Source organism: Accipiter gentilis, chromosome 23, assembly GCF_929443795.1.
Source record: "Accipiter gentilis chromosome 23, bAccGen1.1, whole genome shotgun sequence".
NCBI lineage: Eukaryota > Metazoa > Chordata > Aves > Accipitriformes > Accipitridae > Astur > Astur gentilis.
Genome location: NC_064902.1, coordinates 22,921,084 through 22,946,541, shown reverse-complemented (window position 1 = coordinate 22,946,541; position 25,458 = coordinate 22,921,084). Strand labels below are relative to the sequence as shown.

At 41.0% G+C, this 25,458-nt stretch overlaps 1 protein-coding gene across 1 annotated transcript in view; it reads left to right on the top strand.

The window, feature by feature from the left end:
• The window catches only part of SUMF1 (sulfatase modifying factor 1), a 38,726-nt gene that overhangs the window by 8,221 nt on the left and 5,047 nt on the right, over positions 1-25,458 (top strand). Inside the window, exons 4-7 of the mRNA XM_049827173.1 lie at positions 11,906-11,988; positions 14,241-14,363; positions 15,074-15,188; positions 16,144-16,257. Of these exons, the coding sequence (XP_049683130.1) occupies positions 11,906-11,988; positions 14,241-14,363; positions 15,074-15,188; positions 16,144-16,257 (435 nt within the window). The remainder of the gene's footprint in view (positions 1-11,905; positions 11,989-14,240; positions 14,364-15,073; positions 15,189-16,143; positions 16,258-25,458) is intronic.

Here is a 25,458-nt window from a genome sequence, read left to right as displayed (position 1 = left end):
GCTTCCTCCATCTCTGTAGAAGGTCCTGTATGCCTTGCTGGTTTTTTCAGTTCCCTTCATCTTGCTAGGGCAACATAGTGATCCTGGCAGGTGCAGTGCTGATTAAACTGGAACTGATCCAGTTTTCCTGTTGGGTGGAAGTGAATATTAGTTTAAAAAACCTCAAAAGTTTGGTAGTGAAGGTTCCCTGCCCCCTCCCCTTCCCCTTTTTCTGTTGTGAGTGTGTTCCTGAGCCTTTCTTAGGCTTCGTTTAACTCCTCTTTAACCTTAACAGGTCACTTAACCTTTACAGCTCTCGATAGTAAGCAGATTATGGGTTGTCATCTGCTGGATGACTTGATCTGCTTTGAGCAGAAGTTTGGACAAGATGACCTCCTGAGGTCCCTTCCCATCAGAATTATCCTCAGGTGAACACACTGCATTTCCAGATATCTTGTCCCATGCCTTTAAAAGGCCTTAGAAATGAAGCATTCTGGTGTGCATAGTGTGGCAATTTGGGGTGGGGCGGCGTGGCTTCAAGTTGCTTTTACTCTGGATGGGAATTTCTTTGCTTTTTTGGTTAATTTTCTTTTGGATCAGCAAAGATAACTTGGCTCATTCTGCAACTGCTGGAATCAACACAGCTAAGCAGGCTGTACACAAGGCAGAGATACTACACAAGGTAGTAGCAGGACTGAAACTGCATCTTTTGGCAATAGTTCAGTTAGACATAAATAAGTGTTCAAGTGAAACTGCATCTGTAGAGGAGCACAACTTTTTCTTGCCACCTTTTGTACCTTCTGATGCTAGATGAGCAAAGAGAGAGAGGTGGGACAGTCTGAGACGAAATTATTTCTTTTAGTTAGTAGCAAGGTTTTACTTGTGTACAACATTTCATCCAAGGTACAACTTCAAGAGTTTAGAGGATTATTTGTTATGATAAACAACTGAAAATACCTGGGGCTTTAGTTTTAGTCATTTAATTTTCTCCAAAATAGTTTATCACACAAAGAATTTTTCTTCCATGTGCATGGTGCAATACCTTACAATGTGCATATTCATTGTTCCACATAAACGATGCTCTGGTTGAGGGGGAGGTCTGTAGAGTTTGATTTTTATCTTCAAGGGGCAGACTGATAGATTGGAGGTTTCAAGAAGCCCTATGTCAATGTGTGCTGTGAAGGATTGGCAGAAAATGTGGGGTTTTGTTTCCTACTGCAAGGGAAGAAAGATTACAAGAATAGTTTGTTATCCTTTAATTCAGGACTAACAGCTCTGTACTGTGAGACATAAGAGGACTAAATTGGACTTACCAAATGTGAGTGTCACTGATGTTGAAGGTAGAATAAACGCAGATGGGCTCATCCCATCTTCATAGAAGTTGGTATTAGAGAAATTCTTTTTTCTACCCTAGTTCTGTGCTGCAGAAATCCCTAAATCAGGCTCTCTGTTTTAAAACAAACAAACAAACTCTAAGAATGCTGGTGTAAGCTCAGCCTTGGCTACTTCTATAAACACATAGGGAGTGTTGGGAGTCACTTTCCTGGGTGTGTCAGCCAAATTTTGAAGTGTTGGCTGTAGTGCTAACAGAACAAGTATTATGCCAGAGCTGGAATGGAGCCCAAACTGGTCTTTTTGGCTGGTTCTTTATGAAAGTTTTCTGTATTTGTTAAAAGTAAACTTTAGGAGACTGTCCTTTTGCCATGTTTTCAGTATTTATTATTAGCTCACTTTGCGAGTTGCTGGTGTGCAGAGCGTTGTCAAAATGAACACACAGAAAGATTGTACTAGTTATTTTGGTAAAGTGATCTGGAGCATAGTGACTGGCTGCCTTGGAGTTTGGCACTTCTCAACTTTATGCTGATGCTGTGGACAAACTTATGTTCTAAAACATGGCAATATCATGAGGATGTGAAAAAGAAACTAGAAACTGCTTTTCTTCCTCCTGTCTGCCTGCCCCCTCACCAGCTACCTACCATGAAATCCAACTTTCAGCAAGGAACTTGTGTCTGCAAGGAGAAGGTGTCAGAAGGCAGCTCAGTGGTAGAGTGGAAAGCAAAGTCTAATGCCTGAAGATACAGCTTAGAATTTTATCTGTATATGCTCCTGCCTCTCAAAACTGTGTCTTTTTGTTGTTCTAGTAAGTGTTTTCTGTGAGGGGTTATAAATGTTGAAAGTGCTGTGTGGACTTTAGTTGTTTTGAGGGTCTTTGGTTTTTGTGAGAGTGCGATTTGTAGCCTAGAACAAGCAAGCGTCTTTCGGTTGCAGGGAAGGGAAGCATCAGCCATGGGGATGTGGCGTTAGAATATAATGTACTCGGACTGCTGCTCAGACAACCGGATTCTGTGTAGGCCATGCTTATCCCAGCTAATTGAAACTAATAAAATGTGTTAGCAGTTTTCTGTAGATCATGCTTTCAAGAAACAAGTTCTTGTAGACAACTTGCAAGACACTTCTTATGGTGAAAATGTAGAAGCATCCCAATTATGGGGCAGGGACTTTAAGGGTTCTGCAAAAGCAAATTCTTCCTTGGGATCTGCAAGCTTAAATTAAACAATAGAAAATAAAAGCTAGCTTCTTGTTACATTGCCCAAAATGTTTTAAATCTACTGGTGTCTGCTGGGGGGAAAAAAGGTGGAAGGAATCTAATGCTACTCAATTACTTAAAAAAAAAATAAAAATGGCTACTGCAGTGTAACTGTTTAAATGTAATCAGAAAAAGTGTAAATTGCATGAAGTTGGTTTTCATCAGCAAATTGTAATGACCAGCAATAGAAAAGTTTAAGGCTTTTTTTCTCAACATATACCTTAGTCAACTCATATCTTAGCTTGTGGTATATACCTTCTTGGATCATAACCATCACCATGAAAAGCAGAAATAAGATATAAACATCGGTGTGTTACTGGTACTGAAAATCCCTCCACCAAATTGAGGGGAGAAAGGACTGTATTTTAACTTTGCCTAGGTGGCTCAGACGTGTTTTGATAAGGCTTTTCTCTAGCTGAAGCACAGGGGTGCTAAATGCAAATGTGAGTATAGGGGAAGAGCAACAGGAATGTATATTTTGGAAGTACTATTTCGGAAGTAGTATTTCATACGTAGTGAAAGAATTGGAGAAAGGTGGAAGTGAAGGTACTGAACTAAGTGGTATAAATAATGAGCTGCATGTGTCTGTCGTGGACTATCTGGGGGTTTGCTCTATTTGGCCACTTTGTCTCCTCCGGTTCTTAAACCAGACAAGTTTATTATAGGCCCTCAATGGAAGCAGACAGCTAAATTAGAACAGAGGTGGGGCTGGTGAAAGCTAATGCGGGAGCAAACCAGCTTAGCACGTAGAATAATTGTTGGAGCTTTGGGTGTGCGTTTCCTGGAGGTGAGGTGGTCTCCTAGATAGCCGCTGCTACAGGAATGTAGGTTGGACCTAACCCTCCTCTGGAAGGGAAGCAGTAAAAAGGGGTGTAGCAGCCAATAATTGAATTGTTCTAGATTTCTGGGAACTTGAGTTTTAGTTTTGGCTTTGAAGTTTGCGGTGGTAACATGGCAGAGAGCGAAAATTTAGCTCTGTAACAGAAGAGGGTGTTACTGATAGAATTGGTGAGGACTTTTTCAAATAAGAAAGGATTTTTCTAGGGCGAGGGTAGAAGGTCCTTTGAAACAAAAATGTTTTGTATGGGCTTAACAAGTTTTGATAGCTTCAGATGCTAAAATCAGTTCTCAGACTTGCAGATTAAAATCAACTACCAATTGCTGCATCTGTTATAGCTATTAAGTTATGGCCTTTTTGGGTACTTGGCCTTTGGTTTAGATGTCATAGATAAAACACAGCCTAGAATTGCCAACAGCTTGGCATTTGGAAATTTTTTGTTTCTTTCCTTCTCTTTTGAGATAATTTGGGGAAATGGAAAAGCTCAAAATTTAGAGATTTTGCTATTCTTATTTTATTATGAAACTGTTTTCCTGCTCTTTTATCTCCCTGACTTAGTTACAGAGGAAGTAGAGAGGGTACTGTTATTCCATGGCATTGTAAAATGCCATTTATGTGGCATTTTAATGTATCTTAGAGCAAAAAGCATGGGGATTCCGTCTGTGAAATGAGAAGGTACTGAGGCGTGCTTGCCAGTGAGGGGATTTGAGGGCTCTTGCAAATTACTGCAAGGGTTTCGCTTGCTGTGCAGCTACCATGAAAAAGGTAAACAGGATAGCACTTACTGAGACTGGAGTACAGCGTAAGTCAGACTTGCTCACTGGAGAGTAGTGGGAACATTTTTATTCTTGGCTTGTGGAAGATAGCAAAATTAATTTTTGCTTCTAGGCCAGATAAACTCTGCAATGAAGAGACTGAAAGCATACAAATCTGTATACTTCATTTGTCTTTAGGAGGTATTGAGTTTTTGGTCTGAGAATGCAATGAAATTAGTTCACTGGCAGACCTGAGCAAATACTATTAAGGACTTCTGGTCAATCCAGAACTATGGGATGCTACTTGCATCCCTATTTATATGGAAACCTCTGCAGTGGTCTTGAGCTGTGCAGTTTACCTATTTATAGCAGTGCCTCGAGCCTGTAACTCAAAGGGCATAGTCCCATTCTAAAAACAATGAAAACATTATGCATTTCAAAATAATAATGCAACAAACAATGATTGCAGGTAGTATAGCAGTGCTAGTGTTTGCAGCAGTTACTATGGAGAACGTACCTTCTGACAGCGATACGAACTTGCTTATCTGTGGCTTGGGGCGGAAAGCAGGTAGGTTATTGTATAGTTTGTCTGATACTGTTATAATGTCAACATACATAGGATGCATAAGCAGCAGTTGACAAATATGCTTGTTGCTACTTCAGGGGTAAATTTCATTTCAACCACGCTTGGCTTTTGCTTTTTCCGAGGCCTTTCAGAGAGGAAACTGAAATCAAAGGAAGAGATGGGCAAGCCGATTTCTTGCAGACCCCAGTGCTTCAGATATCCCCCATAAGGAGTTGGGAAGATGGAGCTGTTAATCTTGATCTTTTTACACTGTGCTCTCACTATTGGGATAAAGAATGATGTGCAGGAAGCATATCTCACTGGGAATTACCAGTAACATTAGTCCATATTTATGAGTATAAACTACAACTTTAAAGGGGGGCATTGCCTGTGCCTCAGGCTGTAGGTATAGCTGTGCATGCCTCGTTTTCTTAATGCTCATATTCACTTGGTTACTGGAAAAAATTACTAGCTTGAGTGCAGATTTAGATGTTGGCTGAAAAATAGACTTCCAGAGATGGAACTCACCAGGAACATCAGTTCCTCAAAAGAGACTTTCTAAAACTTGCACCTAATGAATCTTACTGGATTTTAGCATCAAATATTTTTGGTTATTTTTCTTGGAGGATTGACATAGCTGTGAAGTATTACACTGAGATTCGATGACCTTTCCTTACGCAAAGGAAATGGTCCCTTCGTAAAAGTAAAGTGCTAGTTTCCAATTAAGTCTGAAATCTTTTCTCTAACTCATGACTTAAAATACATTTATTCTTATTCTATAAAGCTGCTGCCTTTCCTTTTTGTGGTACTGCAATTTCAAACTCCTTTAAAATATTGGGACTTAAGGCAAACAATATCAATATTCTATATTACACAAAAAAACCTCTATTGCTTTTATTTCTGAGCTAATGAGGGAGGCTAGAAACCTTAGAAAATAAGAATGAAAACATGTTCTTCTGTAAGTTGAGCTTTTGGGGCGCTGGGACTTTTAATTGATATAATAAATAGCAGGGGACTTGCAGGAGTGTTGCAGAAGCTGGCAACATGAAGTATTAGTTACCTCCTGGAAAAAATACTCAACTGTCAACTTCTGAGCTGTTTCAGTGTGCTTAATTACTGATTTAGTGGAGGATTTGACAATCAAGTTTCAGTTCAGTTTATGTACATAATTATAGAAGGTTTGTTCTTCTCTCCAGAATATCTTCAAGTACACATACGAGTTATAGCGGTGTATGTAGATTATGTCTCGATAACTGGCTAGGAGGGATCTATTCTTGTCCTGAGCCTCGAAGCAGCGGCGTTCACTTCCACACTATTTACATTGCAATGTCTCCCTGACTCCCTTACAGCTGTTTCAACTTAAACACAAGCCCGTTGCTATAGAGATGATGTACTGCATAGAAATAGGTCGTGTTGGTGTCGTTTTCGGTGCGTGGACAAAAAGGAGAAGCGGAGCTGCGGGCTGCCGAAGGTGAACGTGGAGCGTTCATCTGCCGGAGGGATTTTCCTTGCGTTTGGAGAACAGCTTTAAAATCGAGTGGGACCACTACGTGGCTCGTTTCAAACCACCCCTCGCGGTGCGATGTGTTCTGAATCCGACTGCAAAGCCGAATCCATCAGAGGAGGGGGGCTCAGCTTTGTCTCTGCCCTCCGCTGAGTCCCCCCTCCGACCCGGAGCAGGATTTGACCACAGCCAGCCAAAACGCTGCCTGGGTAAGCGTCGGTGAAGAGCTGGGCTGTGCTAACGCAGCAGCCCGGAATAGTTGCTGCTTGCTGGCGTCTGCGATGGCAGAATCGCAATCCCGACGCTCCGTCGATCTGTCCGTACCCGTCGCCTGCTCCTGCAGGTGTAGGTTAACGTTACCCGTTGAGCGGCCGTGCCAGGCTGGCGGACGGGGCTCCCGTGGGACGGAGGTGCTGTAGGGATTGATCCGTGCTTGGGAGGTGGGAGAGAGGTCTCTGCCCTGGTTCTTAGCAAGGGAAGAAGTTTTGGAGGGTTGTTGGGAAGGTACGCTACTTAAAAATATAGGTGTAAAGTTCCTTGTGACCAGGAGCCCGCCTAATGTGATTTCTTTCTGGTTTCCGAGGGGAAAATGACAGTGGCTCATTTGTTGCACAGTGATCACTTTCATTTCTTAAACTCTCTGCCCTACTAAAAATGTTCTATTTTCTGTCTGCCTTTCTTCAGTCGTTCATTAATCAGCTGTTCAGGGTTTAGGATGTGGCATAGAGGAGGAAAAATTGACAGAGATTTATGTGTATCTGCCTTACATGGATAAAATAAAACCTCAACCAAAAATTACATTCTTCACTGAATCACTAAGGTTTTTTTTTTCACGTCCTACCAATCCTAGCAGTGGGGGTGTCCAGACCACTGGGTGTATTTCTCAGAGGTAGTGCTTCACAACTTCCCTGCTTCCAGCTGATGCACACATTACTTTTGCAGCCAAGAGGATGCTTTTGCAAATTAAAGATGTACAGTGCTTAACACAATCTGATTCAAACAAATGGTAACCTATTAAGTCAGCTTCTGAAACTGAAGTGTGTGTATCTTTGGTTAAGAACCCGCTGCTTAATAAATGATTCTTCAAGTGTTTTCCAGACATAGACTACATTTTACTCAGGGCGGGGGGGGGGGGGGGGGGGGAAATCTCTTTTCAGACAGTTGATTCCTACATTGCTGAAGTTCTTACTCTGCAATAACTTTTGCTTCTTCCAGATTTTTATCTTGACCTAGTATAGAAAGGCCTTATTATATTAAAATAGCATTATAATGCTGTAGCACATAAAAAAATATTTGGTGCTACACGTCTGGACAACAGCATGAATTTCTCATCTTACGGGCCTGACAAGGTTAAAATCTACAGCTTTGTTATTTCAAGTGACTTGCTGCATGTTAGAAATGGAATTAGAGCCAAGATTAGCTACTCAGTTGAGTTTATTTTTGGTGATTTTTCTAATACATAAATGTGATTTGCATTTGAAATTTGGAGCTAAAGTGAGGAGTTGGGTGGGTTTTTTTTTCCCTAACATGGCCAGGCCATGTTAGGTACAAGACTAATACAAATTGTTCCATTGTTATTAGCTGGATTTTTTGGGTGTGTTTTTAAGGGTATTCCCTTACTGCTTTTGCAGTAGCAGTAACAGTGTAATGCTGACGATGAAACTTCACTTTCCTGATGTTCCCCCCTTTCATTTTTTTCTATGTATCTTTAGAAAGGAATTTTCATCAAGATAATTGTGAAGTAGTCTAAAAATCTTGAAATCATGAGTTAATGGGGCAATTAGAGTTAGGATATCCCAACCTACTTTGAAAAGAAAATTGAATGCTTCAAACTTTGAATTTTATGCAAGCTGATAGTGGGAGTATATGCTTTAGTTCTGCAAATCGCTTCATTAGAGTGGAAAACTCGTAGGTTGGAATTAACTGTTAGTATATCTTTCCAGCATTATCATACCATGTTCTCTTTTCTTCACAGTGCTACAAGGCTGTGTTAAGCAGAACAGTGAGTTCTTAAAAGTTTAATCCTGGAACAGAGAGCTGGATAATCCAAGTTTTCAGCTGGATCAGACCAAAACAAGCATTGAGCTTCTCTGCCTCTGACATGTGCTTTGCTCCTGGAACTGCATTTCCTTGTGTATCGAGGCAGTTGTGTAACATTTGCAGGGCCATTATGTTTTTAACCAATTCTGTTACAAGCGATAGGCCATGCTGTAAAGAGTTAATCAAAAAGAAGGAGATATTGTCCTCTAATTCAGTATCTCTTCAAGATCTATTCAGCAGCATATGCTGCTATTTTTACAAAATGAATCTGTTGCCAGTCTACAGAACACATGTTTTGGAGTGAAGCATGAGAGCTGCTAAGCATTATGAAAGTAACTAAGCTTATTAGTGGCAAGGGAGGGCTTTGCTGTATTAACTGTGATGTTGTACTATCTCTGTCTAATTAGCTTTTCTACTAATTAGATTTAGAGCAATTAAAAGCTTTAAAGACTTCTGAGAAGTTTTTTGAAAGGACTGTAAATTTCAGGTACATGACTTTCTCTTTTGGAAGGAGCATCTTGGTGCATGCTCGCTCATGCCCGTGGCTGACTTAGATAAGTTTCCAATTAATTATTGAAGGCTGTACGTACTCTATCACTGTTATTGCTGTCCTAGTACTATATGTGTAACTTCTCTAAAGATCTGGGTGTTCTGCAAAGACTGGCAGCCATTTGGCGTTCAGTTCAGCAGAGCCAGAAACAGAAGACGTGCACACGTAGTGCTCTCATGCGGAGAGACTATATTTTTCTTGGTTTAAAATAAACCATTCTGATTGAAAGCATCTGCTTTTTCTTTTGCATAACAAAAATGTTTTCCAAAATTAAAGTCTTCTAAAGTGTAAGTCTTTGCAGTCTCCTGCAGAGATTTTTACTTTTTTTTTTTAATCCAAACCCAAGCAGTTTAATTTACAAAAATGTGTTGTGCTTAGAAACTATTGGGATGATATCTTACTTGTGATCTTTCAGATTCACGGAGAACCTTTAGCAAATGGTACTGTGGCTCTTATTTTCCTTAAAGAGCTGTAAAATTCTAATTTTGGATTTCTGTCCTATCTTAAGTATAGATTAAAGGTTAAAGCTCAAAATATACAAGGAATTGGTTAAGTCAGACTAGTTTTAAACCTACTGACTGTAGTATCTGTTTAGCAGCTTGGTCATTCTGAAGTTTTAGTGCTATGAGAGTTGAGTGGAGTATCTTTCTGAATGAAGATCCCACCTTTGGGTTTGAATGCTCAGTTACAGACCTATAGTTTCCAGTAAGAGATCAAATTCTTCTCGTGCTTTTTTTGAAAAGGGTAGCGGCTCCACTTCTGGTGAGAACATCATTGGCTTTGTTAGATACTGAGCCAGAATTATCTGGTTTTGTCAACTTATGTGCCTGCCATGCTAGGGAGATCAGAAAGCAGGATCTTTAACAAATGTCATTACTTTAGTGGTATGCCTGGAGGGTCCCATTTAGGTAGAGAGCGCATGGACAGAACATCTCAGTCATCAGCAAGCTGCTGAGAGCATCTTTTTCTTGTGTACTTAACACTGATGTTCACTCGCTCTCTGGAGCGTCTAAAACCTGTGTGTGGATGACTTCCCAGCCTGGAGGAGTCCTGCAGCGTGTTTAGGGATTCCAGCGCTCTTGCCTAGAGCTTACAGAGCTGCGGGCTCTTCAGCTGAGCTTAAGCCAACGACTCGGCAGCTTTACTCCGGGATTGCTATTGATTTACAGTGAGCTTTTAGGTAAGGTACCCAGATGTACGCTGTAGGCAAAATTTGTGTGCGATGGTGGGAGAAGAGTGAAAAGCTGTCATGGGAGCTGTTATGGCATAGATTGATCAGATGTTTTAATATAATATAATATGTCTTTGTGTATTAGCAGCACTTCTATTTCTTAGGCACTTAAATTTATTTTCCTACTGAAACATTCAAATGAGAGATCTGATGTGTGGTTTGGACCAGAGTTTTTCTTAACAACCTAAGTTTGTCATAGATAACTTTTTTCTCACACACATGTAATTACATGTTAAATGCCTGTCACTGTTGAAGGATGCAGCTTCCTCCTAGTAGCTGCTGTTAAAATTATTTGACTGGGCTGGTCCTCTGTCTCCCAAGTACCAGCTTTCAGTGACTTTTACTTTTGGACCTTTCTGTGAAGGATTTGGTGAGTTAAAGGGTAATGCTCTTGGCACAATTCCTACTTGTGTGAGTAACACCTCACAAAGTTGGTTTAGCAGCATGATGAAGAGAAATAAATACTTTACTTCTTCCCTTTGCCACCTGTAGAGCAGGGAAAGCTGAGGGGCAGTTGAGAGGGCAGAACTTGCTGAAGGTTGTCCTGCAGGCCAGTGTTAGAGTAGCATCTGGACCTCCTCGGTCTAGGGCTAACCAGCTGGTAGGTTATTTAACTCCTAAAGCATTGGAGGGTTATTTATTTTGATTTTTGTTCATTATGGAAATTGGAGTATTTTAGAAACAAGCACTCGAGCTGCTGGAAAAAACCCACTGTTGATGGTTAGCATAAGTGTTCTGTTTTGTCTCAATTTTCTGAAAGGGCCCATTATTAAGATGGGTATTTCTAAGTGAATGTGAATCAGAATAGCGTAGTTAAACTTGCAGTGTACTGACCCTCTCAGCTTTGAAGTAAGCTTAATAGAAGAAATCCATAATGAATGTATTCCAGGAATAATTCCTTGGCATTGCAGAATCAAATGCGAGACTTTTGGTTAGAGAGAAGTACTTGATGTCTGCATTGTTGCACAGTATTTTGTCTGCAAGCTTGATTTGCTTAGAAAACCAACGGGGGGGGGGCAAAAAAAGGCTTCACTTGACTTCTGTGGCTCTTCTGTCTCCACCTTCTGGAAGCTGATAGCAAATAATTTAAAATCAGCTTACTGAGTTAATTAACTGGAAAGCAAATGTGTTGCAAGATGTGTGTTTTGACCCTAGTTAAAGGATGTCATCAGGATTTTATTTTAGTTATTCCAAAACACTGAGTCTAGGGAGCAAATAATTGGGATGAAAATTCTCTTTAAGCCAAAATTGTCTTTTTTATCGTCTCTGCAGAATGTCGGACTGAAGTCAGCCAGAAGGTTAGCTTGTTTAACTGTACTGTGGGGATACTGTTGTAACGGAATCGAGTAAAACTGTACTGTTCCAGATGACCTCTTCCAACCACTGCCATCTGAGTGTTCTTGGCATAGTTTTCAGAGGTGAAGAGATACGCTCGAGAATTTCTGAGAGGACAGTCTGGTCCAGCGCAGGTAGTGTGCTGAAGGCTGTGCTTTCAAAGAGAATAAACTGTGCTTTGTATCAGACCTGCAGGTGAGAAAATGTAGAAGGGAAGGAGAGACAGCCAGAGGGCAATGTTTCCAAAAAGTATGCTCAGGATTTGGTCTCCCTCTCACGTGTTGGTTGGGTGGTATTTGCTTTGTGCTGTTCGGTACCTTGGGCTGTTCTCTGGCTGGGAGTGTTGTAATGTCGATCAAGCCATCACCTTGGTTCCCCACAATAATAGGTCAGTTGGCTGCAGGCAGAGCCACGAGCCGCGAGTGAAAGCTTTGTAGCCTATGGTCACAGGGTGGTTTTTCAGAATAGCCTTTAGCTGGGAATTTAAGCCTTCTTCCCTGGCCACTCTTGTCCCTTTTCAGGTTGCAGCTGCTCCCTGGTGGTTGCCTGTGAAGGGAGCCAACTGGAAGCACCCTGAGGGTCATGACTCTAGTATCTCCAACAGGTAAGCCGTAAGTGGCCATTCAACTGGAATACACAGCGCTTGTAAATGTACCCGTAAACTTGCACCAGGTATGGGGGTATAAGAAAGGTTTGGGTTTTTGTTTTTTGTTTTTTTTTTTTTTTAATTAGTTACCTGTTTGCTGCTGCTTCTGCAACTATTTTCCCATCTTCTAGCGTGTTGCATGCAATATTCAGTGGTTGTATGGTCAATGACGTAGTAGTATTTCAAAAAGGTCTATAAGCACTTTCCACCTGAGGGAAAAGAGACCATACTGAAATGTGCTTCCCTGTGTTTTCTGTTCACATTTGTATATTAGCAGTGAAACAAACTAGATCTTTAGAGGGTCAGAAACTTTAGAGCATTCAATGCAGATCTGGTTTCAGAGAGGAAGACTAAATACTAGCTGCACGTGTACTTTAGGAGTCCGTGTAGTGTGTTGTCCGTCTGGGATTTGGAAGCCTATCTGTCTGGCAGCAGCAGATTGAAGAGTTTTGTGCTTTTTAATTTATTCTGACTTTGTGGGCTGATTATTCTGGAAAATCGGTTGTGGATTTATCTAGAAGCTCTAAATGCTTTGGAAAACTAGTTTTTCTTAACAGCCTATAGTTGGTGCCATGCTTTCCTAGTATGAACCCTGAAACTTGCTGATCCATGTCTTTATACAATCTCTTTCCATTCAGAAGTGGAATGAATTTTATGCCTAGAAAATCAAAAGGCTTCATTATTCTCAGGTGCTTTTTATGGATACTGCAGAACTAGCCCTGGGTTGCACATGTTGAAAGCCATTGCTCAGTTCTGTATATTATTGTATGCTTACTTGGATGTGACTCTTCATTTGGGACCTCTTATATTGCAACTCTTATTTTCTCACTAAGCAGGTATCAATGCAGCTGGCACTAGCTGCCTTAAGCAACTAGTTAAAGTTTCAAAACTGCTGTTTGAAATAGTCAGACTTTTTAGCCTAGATCTAGTAGATTCGGGCATGTTTTTGTGTCCTCCAAGGAGAGGGCTGTGTTAGTGTAACATCACCTGATGGCTGAACTGCTTAGTAACAAGTCCGTTGTCTGTTCTCCAAGGGCAATGAAAGAATTATCTGAGGCAAAAATAGAGATCATATCGGGAGGCGTTGTTAGGGGGAGATGGAGAAATTTAGGTCACAGTCAGCAGATAAGAGTTGGAAATGTGCCATGTAAATCTAGTCTTGCTAAGTATGGTGCAAACCTAGCCTAGTAAAACTGCTGGTGAACTTGCCACGTGGAAGTAGCCTGATGGAGCAAGAGGAATATGCTGGCTTGTTAAATGAGGCAGGAAAGACGAATTAATAGGAAGACCTCTGTATCTGTCTTCTGGACTGGTACCCTCAGCTCTTGAAGTATCTTGGTCTATTAGAGGCTTGGATGGTGGGGATCCTTGTGGCAAGACTGACTAGGCATTTTTTCTGTCTTTTTCTGGAAAAAGACAAGGATTGTAAGGGCAATCCTGAAACTAAACCAAAGGAAAGATGGGAGATTTCATGTAAACTGTGGACTGCTTGAAACACGCAAAGAAAAATACTTTTTTGTTAAATTTCTTCAGTTCACTGTTTCCTGGATTGGGTGCTGCAAAAGATGATAATTGCTAAGAGTAAAGGACTCTTTCTCATCCAACCTCTCCCTCAAAAAGCCTACAACTGACAGCAAAGAACCTGCAGCAGAGTGCCCAGGGAAGTGAAGAGCATTTCCCATTAAACTGCAAAGTAAATTTTCCTGTTGAGAATCTGGACTTCTTGTTAAGATACTGTCAGACTAGCCTAGCAAGGAGTAGTAATGCTGCAGGCTTTTGGTGTCTTCCTTTGGGTCTCTGAGCACCTACGTTTCCACAGGAGCCAGCGTGTCAATAGTTCCTCACTGGCTCCTGGGTGCAGCAGGTTTCTGAAGTGAGACTGTGAGAAAGCACAAGCCACAAATGTCTTTTTTAACTGTAGAGGGCTGTACATAAAAGCATGATGAGACAAGCAGAAGTTAATTTTTTTTCCTCGTCCTTGTTTTTCTCTGATGGTTGCATTTCCTTTCCAGCGTCTTGCTGTCTTTCTTTAAGTAGCTTCTTTTCTGTAAAAGTATTCTGATAGCTGGTCCGGTTGTAACTGAACTGTGAAACTTCCTCACAGTCCTTTGTGGCCATCCCTAAAAGAGTTTCATAAAGTGCTTGTGGCGTATAGCTGTGAGATTGCCTAGTTCTGCTGATGATCTTGTCCTATTTGTTTTATTCCCCAGAATGGATCATCCAGTTATTCATGTTTCTTGGAATGATGCTGTGGCATTCTGCACCTGGGCAGGGAAACGGTTACCAACTGAGGCTGAATGGGAATACAGCTGTCGAGGGGGTCTTCAAAATAGGTACTTGTCACAAATATGTCCCTGATAAATGTTTAACCCTGGTATTTACTAGATAAGGAAGAGTTGTGTGGGTTTTTATTACCCTCAATGTCTTTTTCTTGCGTAGTATGCACATCTGTGGTAAGTATAACACTGACTTACTCTGAACAGATTCCTTTGGGCAAGTGAATTTCCCCGAATGGTGTATTGTAATCTGAACTCTGTAATGGGAAGAGAATGCAAAGAGCCCGAGAGAGCAGGCGGTGTGACAAAATGCCAAGGCACAGGACTGCTGCTCTTGCAGGAGATGAAAGGTGTAGCGGAGGAGCTTAGTGCCAAGGCCAAGAGAGTTGCAGAAGACCTTACGGAGTAAATAACTACATCGCTGCGCAGCAACTGTAGGGCCACTGGATCCACCTGTTGCCTGACTGTGGGCTTGGGGAGGAGGAGAAGACAAGGTGGGTAACAGGTCAATGTCTTCTCCATCCTGTGTCCTGGACTAGATACTGCACAGGGCAGAGCTGCCTTTCCCTCCTTCATGTACGAATTGTCCTCGTAGAACCCTTGCTCTCTTTGAAAACCTGCTAGATGTTGGTACAAATGGAACTGGAATACAAACAGTTCTCCAGGGTAAGGTGGGGAGGAAGGGGGTGTGTGTGGTGTGGTGTGTGTGTCTTTTTTCTTTTTTGTTTTAAGTGTTTGCAACTGTTCTTCTGTATGTCTTTTAATAGACTTTTCCCATGGGGCAACAAGCTTCAGCCGAAAGGTCAACATTATGCCAATATCTGGCAAGGAGTGTTCCCAACTAATAACACTGCAGAAGATGGATACAAAGGAACTGCACCTGTAAGTATGTGTCTAAGTGAATTAATCATATGGAAATGAACTTAGTCTTCCTAAAACTGAGGTCTGTGTTCAACACAATGAGCCATGGCTGTTTTCCATTCCTGTACTCTTTCACCTTTAGATTTTTAAAGTTACAGTATATTTCACTGCAGGCTTGAGTATTACCAAGGGACAATTTTTAAAAGCTAATTGAAAAGTAAAGATTATTTTCATTTTAACTTTCAGTTCCTCTCAGACTGACCTCTTTTCCCCCTTTCCAGTCAGCTTACAGTCAGAAGCTGAAATACGTTCTGCCTGCACTTTTGGCATTACAATTTTTTGAACTCTCATTTTTTTGGGTAGTTGTTCCTGAGGCACAAAAGTCATGCAATAGTTTAAAAGAAATGAAACTTCCCTTTTTGGAAAGGTTGAGTCTGCCTGTTATAGCAAACAATGGAGTAGAATTTTGAAGGCAATCAACAATGTGAATGAATTACTAAATGGTAGTTAAAGTAAGCCCAAAAAGTTTCATCGGTAGAGAAGTCTTGCATATGCATGAGTTGACAGCCACTCTTGCTTTCCTTTGATGGAAAGGGAAATCTGGAAGTTGTAAGCGTGGGCATGGAGGTCAGATCACTAATGCTACATTCGGGTCTGTGTCTGTTGGTCAAACAGTGCCTCTCTTGAGAGGATCAATCTCCAAAACCAATGAGAAGATATGTGCCCTAATGGAAATGTGGTGCTGAGAACATTGAGGATGACAATAGTTCCTTCTTCCATTCTATTGTATTTAAATGGAGTATGTAGAAGTGTTATAGTTCTGCACTACTAATTTGGTGTCTGCTTTTGAGATATGAAGCCAGAAGCTCCTAGTAAAGACACATGTACTTTCAGCAGACTGGCCTTCAGGATTAAAAACCCTATTTCATGTTGAGTGGTTTACAGAACCGGCACTGGTGTTCTATATCTTGTATAGGTCACTGCGTTTCCTCCCAATGGATATGGCTTGTACAACATTGTAGGAAATGCCTGGGAATGGACGTCGGACTGGTGGGCTGTTCATCATTCAACAGATGAAGTTCACAACCCTGTAAGTATTTTATTGGCATCACATGAAGTATAGAATTCCCTCTTGCTACTCTGGTCTGGTTGCTGTTTGAAAACCTACTGTTCTTTGTTTCCCTCTACTGTGTCTTGGGTGGGGGACGTTCTGTGTTGCGGTGAATCAGGAACTATCACACCACAGGTAATCAACACTGAAACTGTAGTGCTGTAGTGCAATTTTATTTATTTATTTTTTGTTGGACAGGCCTCCACAACTGGTTAGCAGTTGAATACTTCCAAACTGGCATCATATTACGTAAATCAAGAATTTGCCAATGTAGTGGAATTACTTTAAAAAAAAAAAGGAAGATTTTTTTGGTTTATGTTGCTACAATCTGTACTACTCGCCCCACTACCATTGGAGAACAAACCATTGTGAGTTATCTTCATGGCTTCTACTAGCTCATTTAGAATTCAGTGTGTACTAAAGCTGATGTTTATGGGGAGAAGTAGCTTACCGGGCTTTGAGAGGTTAATATTTGGTTTTCTTTGTGGCAGGCAGAGAAAGAGGTCCTGCAGGGTAAGCTTCGTATGTGGGGTTTCTCATGCAGTATCTCTCAGCAGATTCAAGTTCTAGCATTACATCTCTTTCTCTTTCATTTATCCAGGATGACTAAATCTGAGAAATACTCTGTTCTCACAGAGCTTGTTTTGTTCAGACACGGTTATCTGTAATGAGAAAAGGAATTAAACCTCACAGGGCAGGAGCTATCTCTTTGCTGCGGGATTTGAGTATCCCCATGCTGTGGTCTCTTATGGTACGTGTAGTCTTTCTTTGGTATGCCAGGCATAATTGGAGGCCTTTCTGGGAAGTCAGCAATTGGGAGCTTGAGGAACTTGCTATATTTCTTTTGCTGTTCTGTACATTGCAGAGGTTGACATTCTGTTGTTCTTCCAGGAGGATGTGTCTGGCAAGAGAAATCGGACTCATCTTGGGGTCTAGATTGCTGTAGATCTGTACTAGCAGCTCCATCACACTGATGGAGCATCTAGAGGCCTCCTAACCCATACCAATCATGTTGGCCAATTTCAAGTTACTTGTATCCCAGTAAAATATACCACAGGTCCCTCCAGTGGCTTCAGCTATGTGTTGGACAGTGTGCTACATATATCTTCCCAAGTAACTGAAATGCTTGGGACTGTAGCTTTTTTTTCACTGTTTGATTTAAAATAGGATGGACTATGCTCTAATTTTTTTGGTAGGCAGTCTTAGTGGTCTACCAATGGCTGAAGAACCTCCTTTTCCTTTGGGACCTTGGCCGTGTTGTATCTCCATCTACTACTTTTATCACATACTGCACAAATAATACATATGATGCGATTTGAATGTTTCACAGTAGTCAAAGTTTTCTGCCAGGTTCTGTAATCCAGCAATAATGGAAAGCTGTACTGCATCAATTGTCACTTGAATGTATAAACACACCTGTCTCTTTCTAACATTGACTCATGGCTCGCATACACATACAGCTAAAATTTATATGGAACTTACAGTTAGCATTCAAGCTGATACTTTAGATTATTTTTTTTTTTTCCCTGTTTGCGTACTGATTGATTCGGAAAGAAACTTCTGCTGTCTTGCAATTCTGTTTCCATTCTGGTGGGGTTTTTTATAGGCAATTAAGGATAATTTTTTTCCTGTACCTTTTGAATGGGGAAGCAAGGCCAGTTTACGAGCAACATTTCTAAAGATGAAGTCTTGAGTAGCTAGCAGAATGTAAATTTAGGTGAAAGTGAAGAACAATAAACCTAGCAAACTTTCCCATATCAGAGGAGAGTATTGATTTGATTGCAGCCTCGTAAGTCGGAGGAGGAGGAGAACGAGCAAGGCTGAGCTTTCCATTCCTGACTGTGTGGTCACCCAGGTTTGTACCGGGAAAATCCTACTTTAACCCTCTCACTACTGAAGCTTCAGTGCCTGGAACAAAAGCATTAATGATCTGCATGTGCTGCCTTAATTGGAGTGGAGGGGAAGGACCCCTTGCAGAGACAAACAGCATCTGTGTCCCTGGGAAAGAACACAAGTCTGGCAGTCGGTAGCGTATTGCAACGGTCCCTCTTCTTTCATCTGGTTCTCGGGCTGACAGCTACTTCAGTTTTGGCTGCTTGTTCCTGCAGTGACCTCTCAGGGCAGGGAAAAGTGCCCGGCTCCCTAGCAGTCGTCTTCCTTAGCAAGAAGGGGCGACGCTGGGAAGCAAAAATAGAGTAACTAGGCTGAGTCTGGAGAACAGAAACACTTTTGATGCTGTGTGTATATAGAACTTAAAAGTAACACATCTCGGGTCTATTTCACCTAGATATGTTCTACGGTTTTTTGTTTGGTTTTGTCTGTAGGTTAGTAACGTGCATTATTTGTTTAAACTGTTAAAGGCTTTGTGTCATCACTGGCAAAGTCTTAGAGCTTTTTTTTTTCACGTAAGATGGCTGGCTTTTATAGGCTCAAGGCATGAAACAACTAATTTATGTGGAAGTTACTGTGGTAATAATGGAAAGAATCTCCAGGAGTCTTCATCCAGACTGTAGCTTTCAGCTAATCCATTCCCTGCCATTGGTGCTAGTTAACTTCATCTTATTTTATTTTATAAAGAAAAATAGTTTTCTCTGCCCATGTCAGCCTTCCCAACTTGTCCAAGTTGCACAAAATCCAGCTAGCTAGAATCGTGTATTTTGCTGAACTACAGCTACTGTGGTATGACGGTTGGAGAAAAAAAAGAAAAATCTGTCATCTTAAGTATTGCAGTGGTGCACCTCCATTAGAATGACTTACTTAAATGATACGCTTTTGTGTTAATAATGTCAATGCAGCAGCGCTTCAGTGTTGAATTCAGGTGATGGTGAGAAACAAGTGCCCTGTGACTTCTGCTCTCTGTTAGGTGGCTATGGGTTTGTTAAGGTTTTTAAATTCAGCACAAACATTTTGCAGACACTTCAGAAAGTTTTTAAAAATTAGGTGTTAACAATGATGCTTTTAGGTTTTTTTTCAGTTCGAAACTAATTGTCAGAATGTAGTGTCTGAGGCAGAGCACTTCAAAGTGAATTCCAAAGGGTTTTTCTGATTAAATGGATAAGGAAACCGTATCTCATAATGTGAAAAGGTGTCCCAAAATAGCCAGGCTGCAGTATCTTCTGAGACATTAAAAATGATTAGCACCATATCTATCAGAGCCAACCTCTTAAGTCTCTCCAGAGTACAAGTCAGCATAACCTATATATAGGATGTGTTCTTTCTGCCTAAAAGAGTAGGAATTCTTCTAGAGGGTCAGAGCTTAGTGAAAGTTTTTTAACGTATTTAGTTTAACAACTGGAATCTTCAAAGCAGTTTTCTAGTACTGGAGAGATTTTGGGTATACTGTGGATTGGTTACAAGGAATGTATGGAATTTTGCACACAGGTGGGTTTTTTTCTGTAATCAATTGGCTTGCACTCACAAATAATTACCAAGAGCAAAAATAAACTGGGACACCTGAAAATGCTTTAAGTTGTTTACCACTTTTTAAGGTGTTAGATTTAATTTATGCTCTAACAATGGAACAAACAATGTTTTTCCTCTTCTTTGCCAGGTGTAGGACCTGTGCAGTTAAGTATTGAAGGCAAATAAAAAAACTTGAAAGATTTTTTTTATGCAGCTCAAGAAGAATATAGAATGCAGAGCTTGGTACTGTGTCCTTGAAATTATAAGCTGTGGAGTGGCAGGAACACTGGACGATATTGGCAATGGTGGGGTTTTGGGGATGCAGCCAGAACTTCCAAAGTTAGTGGCATTGAAAGACATCATAATATGTTATGGATGTAACTTTCAAGAGCAGAGCGTTAGTGTAACATTAGTATCACTCTTTAACTATTCCAGTCCAGACACTTATTTGTATGGTAGTAGCAGCTTGTTCAAAGCATAAGGAGCAAGTGGCTTTTATTTTGAATTCTACTTCTCATCAGCTTGTGCAGCCAGCTGCAAATGTTTCTGCTCATTTTTGACTTAAGCAAATGAAAGTCTCCCCATTTTATGAGCATACAGGATCAGTGGAGATTAGTGTACTGTACTGAGACTAGCTGTGAAAGCAAATAAACAGTATTATATTTGGAGGGGTTTTCAGTAACGATTTGTATATAGTGGATAACCTCATTTGTCATCTGCAACACAGTGAATGGTCTCTCCATTTTGTGAGATATGAAACACATGATTCTTGTGTTAGTCTTGCAGAAAAAAATAGGAAGCATCCAAGCTGGTAATCATTCACTTAGTGCAGCAGGCTAGTCCAGGGGAAATCCCATGTATCAGGAATCCAGAAAAAAACAGGATAAGCCAAATCTAATGGCTTCCAAATGTCTGTGGAAAACTTTTACATGTAGAAATGGAAAAAACCCTCTAAATTTTCTGAATTTCAAGTGGAATAGTGTGTCTCAATTGTGACCTGTTCTTCCAACTTCCCCTCACCTCTCAGCGTAGTTCTTGTCTCTGTTGTGTGTTCAGTAGCCACTAAAAGCCTTTCGAAGCAGAATTTTGTTGTGCATTTAGATCCAGGGTGCCAGGCTGTATCTACCACGGCTGTTCTCCAGTACACGTTGTGCATTCTGGGGGCCCTTTCTGAAGGGATTCTTCACCTGAGGGACTGCCAGGAGATCCCGGAGCTAGCTGTCCTGCTGCTGCTCTCTGAAATTATGTTGTTTGCACTTGAAGACATCTTGGAGTTGCAATACAAAGACAGTCTCGCAGCATGTCTTAATCATGTAGGCAAAGTAGTTTTTATGTGGCCAAACTGAGTTGGGGGGGGGATTATAAAATCCACTTGAGAAAATGTAAAACTGATACTTCAGCTCCTCCAGTATTGGCAGTGGGTGAAAAGCCAGAACACTGCTGTTGTCAGAAGTGTTTCTGGGCTGATGTTTCTCATGAGTGGGAAATAAATCCAGAGTTTAAGACAGACTCACAAGAAATATTTCTTCAGTACATATTGCTGCTACTACTTGGTGCAGAAGGACAGGACTAGGAAGCACCATGTTGTTTTTTGTTTGTTTGTGAAATGTAAATGATAATTTGGCAGACAGTAGCCAAGTGTGTGTGAGAGATCAGTCAAACCACAATTCCTTTATGGGGCCATTTTAATTGTGGTGACTTCTGGTTTAGGTTTTTTTGTATACAGTGTGTAGTTTCTTATGACCTGCAGTTCTCTGAAAACTGCTTTAGCTCAAGACAGAGTGGCCATGTAGCTGATGGTGCATAGAAAATTATGATGCAACTTCAAAAAGCATTTGTTTGATGTAATGAAAGAAATACAGCTTTCTTTTTAATTTTAAAAAAAAAAGCTTCTATGATGTATTGTAATAACCCTTTAGAGAATAATCCTACTTATAAGCTTTGGCAATTGAATGCACAAGCGCTTGTAATTATGCAATCAGCCTATAATATGTCTGTAACAACATTATACTACAAAATGAACTTGCCAATATAGAGTAAATTCTGTTCTTTAAATCTGGGATCAAAGTCTGGACAGCTCTGGCTCTCTACATATGGACAGCAAACATCCTTCCACTTCAGTATCAGATGGTACACTTCTCCAGATAATGGCATAAACCAGTATTGTTTGGAACAAAGATTTGCTTGTTTTAGTCGGATGTTACCTTAATTGCTGTGCTCCGATTAGTTTTTATTATGGGTAAGCACAATCAAAGCGGGTTTCCTTTATCTATAAGGAGGATACAAGCATGAGCAAATACTAACGTTGCAGGCTTTCTCCTTTTCTCCATTACAAGAAATAAGTGATATTGAACTGTAACGTTGTCTGGCCAAACTTAGATAATGTTTGTACGTTCTTACTTTACCAAGTATGTTAAATGCATGCGTTATTTTAGAAAAGCTACTGACTGGGGGGATCTTGGCTTTTCAGGATGCCGTACCTGAAGTCTGTGTAGTTCTGTAGAAGACAAAGCAGTGAAGTTTTTTGGGGGTTTGGTTGGGGTTTTTTCAGTAGTCGCTAAGCAGCCAGTGCTCAGACAGGAATGAGTTTACATTTCTACATCTGCAGATGTAAGGACTGCTAACTTTCTTTGTAAAACAAGTGAAAGTGTAAGCGAGTGATGTAGGCAGGAGGAAGACCACTCGGAGAAAAGGGCTCTGGTCGGAAGGGTGTGTATGGAACTCCTGTGCACAGTGTCAGGAGGAGGGTGTCGCCGGTAAGGGACATCTAGCTCTTAACACCTTTCAAGAAATTGAAATCTCTTACTCCAGTCTGTCTGTAGGGACTTGGCTTCTTCCTTTATCTCAGCTTGGAGCTGGGATCGGGGCCTTATTTTGGATAACAGGGATGGTTCATGCTACACATAGACCAAGGAGCTGTAGCACCCTTCTACCTACCTCACAAAATCGTTCCACTTCATATGCTAAGCAAGTAGAGTCCAAGTGGTTTCTTCCTGCCTGTGACGCGTCTGAGGTTTCTTCAGCAAGGCTGGGGTAGAGAAAGGCGTATAAAAACAAGACGTGCAGAACAGGGGAAGGACAGCTGCTTGCCCTGAGCTTTACCGCAGTGGCTGAGCTGCGAACTTACTGGGAGCTGTGGCAAAGGGCTCCTGAAGTGAAGGAATGCAAATACAGCCCGTGGCTGCGGGGATGCCGACAGATCATCGGGGGGACTTTGAAGTCCTGGGTCTGTAGCGCTAAGTAGGGCCTTGCCCAGGATGCAAAATCAAACCGTTAGAGGAAGGAAAGGCAAGACTTGATTCCAACACCACGTTCTCCTTGGGCAGACAAACCTGTTGTACAAAAGGACAAGGCAGTGTAAATGGTGATGCTCGTCAGCCTGGAACAAGAACGTCGTTCTCAGTTTTGGTTGCTTTCAGATCAGCCCACGTGGCTTTGCTAGGGACCTTGGTGATAACGTGGTGCCTTTTATAGAGAAGCTGAGCTGCATATGGAATGAAAGCATAATCGCTGCCTGGTATGTTCAGTGTTGTGGTTCCAATTTTAACTCCACGATAACCTTCAAATCAGACTGAAAGTGTTTGTAAGCTGCATTTTTAATACTAGGAAGGAGAACTGAATTAACTGTGCTCTAACTTTTGAGGCTTTGTGGTTCTCTTAACCTCCCTTAATTTGAGTGCAGTCATGAGCTGAGAAGGTATCAATCCAGTTGGTCTCTTGCACACAGTTACTTGTGCATTCGATTTTGTACATACGCAAGTAGCTGGATACAACTGTAAGGAAAGCTGGTTATTCCAACTTCTTTTATCTTTTCCTTTGCTAAATTGCAAAGCATGACAGGGAAATACCAACAGCAAGAGAATTAAACGTAGCCCATAGATAGTTGTCAAACGGGCAGAGATTGTTTCTCCATCTAAAGTCTAGTGATTTTCTGCTTTTCCAAGAACTTCATCAGTTGTTGTATGATAAACTCTTTACCTTCAGTGATTTTTCAAGTGTTTTGTAATAGAATAGATTATCGGAGAACGCTGTATCAGATTTTTGCAGGTGGTAAAGTGTTTCAGTGCTGTAATCCTACTTCAGAGGCTGAGGGTTTTCAATATAACTTGTTTTTCTGTTACCAAATTATCTTTGCTCAATTTTTGCCTAGCAGAAGCTATTTGTAATTAATAAAAAGAGCTTATGCAATTACCATTTACTTTGGTTCACATGCTGCTTCAGTATATGTTATCCCTGTCTAATTGCTGAAACATACAATAGCCTTACGGTTGGATGAAAAACCTTCTAATCCTAAATTAGCATGTTCTCCTTAATTTATAAAAGTTACTTTGGAGCTAATAGCAAAGATTGCTGCTCAGTATTTGCATTACAGTTCTTAATGGGAAATCCTGCTTAACAGCCCCATTGTTCTCTGTTTTGTCTTGTTCTCATGTAACTTTTTTTAGGTCAGTTTTTTCTTCTCACTGGGTCTACCCTGGCTTCCCTTAAAATGAGATTAACAGGCTGTTTGGTTTGATGGTGCTTGTGAGTGGCTTATCTTAGAGTGGGGATCTGTGCATCCACATGCAAGTTTTGTGAAGACAACTTCCAGAGACCTTGGAAACGGAGTAAGCCTGTCCTGCGGAGGAGCACCCAGGCTTGGAAAGGAGCGGACACTGTCTCTGGGTGTGGTTTTCCTTGAGTATTTGTAGGGTATTTAATGCAGTAGTAGGCCAAATTCTTTTTTGCATATCTCATATAAACTTTTGCAATAATTGTGAAGCTGCTGAAGTTTGAGTATGGTAAGCTTTGGATATGAAGACTCGCAAAGCAGTCAATCTCAGTGGATGCAGTCAGTAGCTTCTGTAGTACCAGCATCAACTTTCAGCGTTTTCTTACAGTCCCTGTGATCTATATTCAGTGTTACAAATACTTGTCTTGCAGATTCTTCTAGGACTTCACCCCTGGTAATGCAGGAGCTGGGTGGGAGACAACTACACCCCCTGATACAGGGTAGGATGGTGTGATGACCAGGTGTAACCAAACTGGTCAAATCAGCGGTCACTGAGAAAAGCTGGAGAGGCATCTTTCCGTATGAAATCCCCTCTTTAGGGACCTACTTCTTAAAGGGAAATTATTCCTGGATTCAGGAGACAGTACAGAAGTGAAATTTTCTCTGGTGACTGCCTTTATATTGGACAAGGAGTTGTTGTTAAGGCTTTGCAGAAAGCACAGCACCCTTCAGATACTTCCAGGATACATGGCTGGCCGCTGGACAGGAGGAGACAAAATAATTAGCAGAACTTCTTTTTCAGCAGTTGTAAGTTTTTAACCTGTTAATGGTACTTTTTTATGGTACTATTTGGTATCATTTACATACTCTGTAGCAATGAATTCTTTTTTTCTGAACTGGCAAAAAACCTTCTTCCTACTGGTAAAAAGCCAGTAAAAACTGCGCTGATGACTTCCTTGTAACCTGTATTTTTTGATATAGGTAATGGTCTTAGCAGAAAATGCAGGGAGCTGGAGAATATCACAGCTCTCTTTTTCTTCCTGTATTCCACAAATTCTTCTGATTAATGTTATGTCTAGAAATTCAAACTTGATTTACACACCCTACCAACCAGTGAAGAAACAGCTTGTACCTCAAGTTAAGTGAAAAACTCTTTATTGGCGGCTTGTACATGATAAGAAAACACTTTGCTTGCATGCTAGTGTAACGTACAGAAATAGAAATACGTGCAGATCTTAAAACTTTGAGAGGATTCTTAGTGGCAGTACTAACTTCTAGGCTAGGCT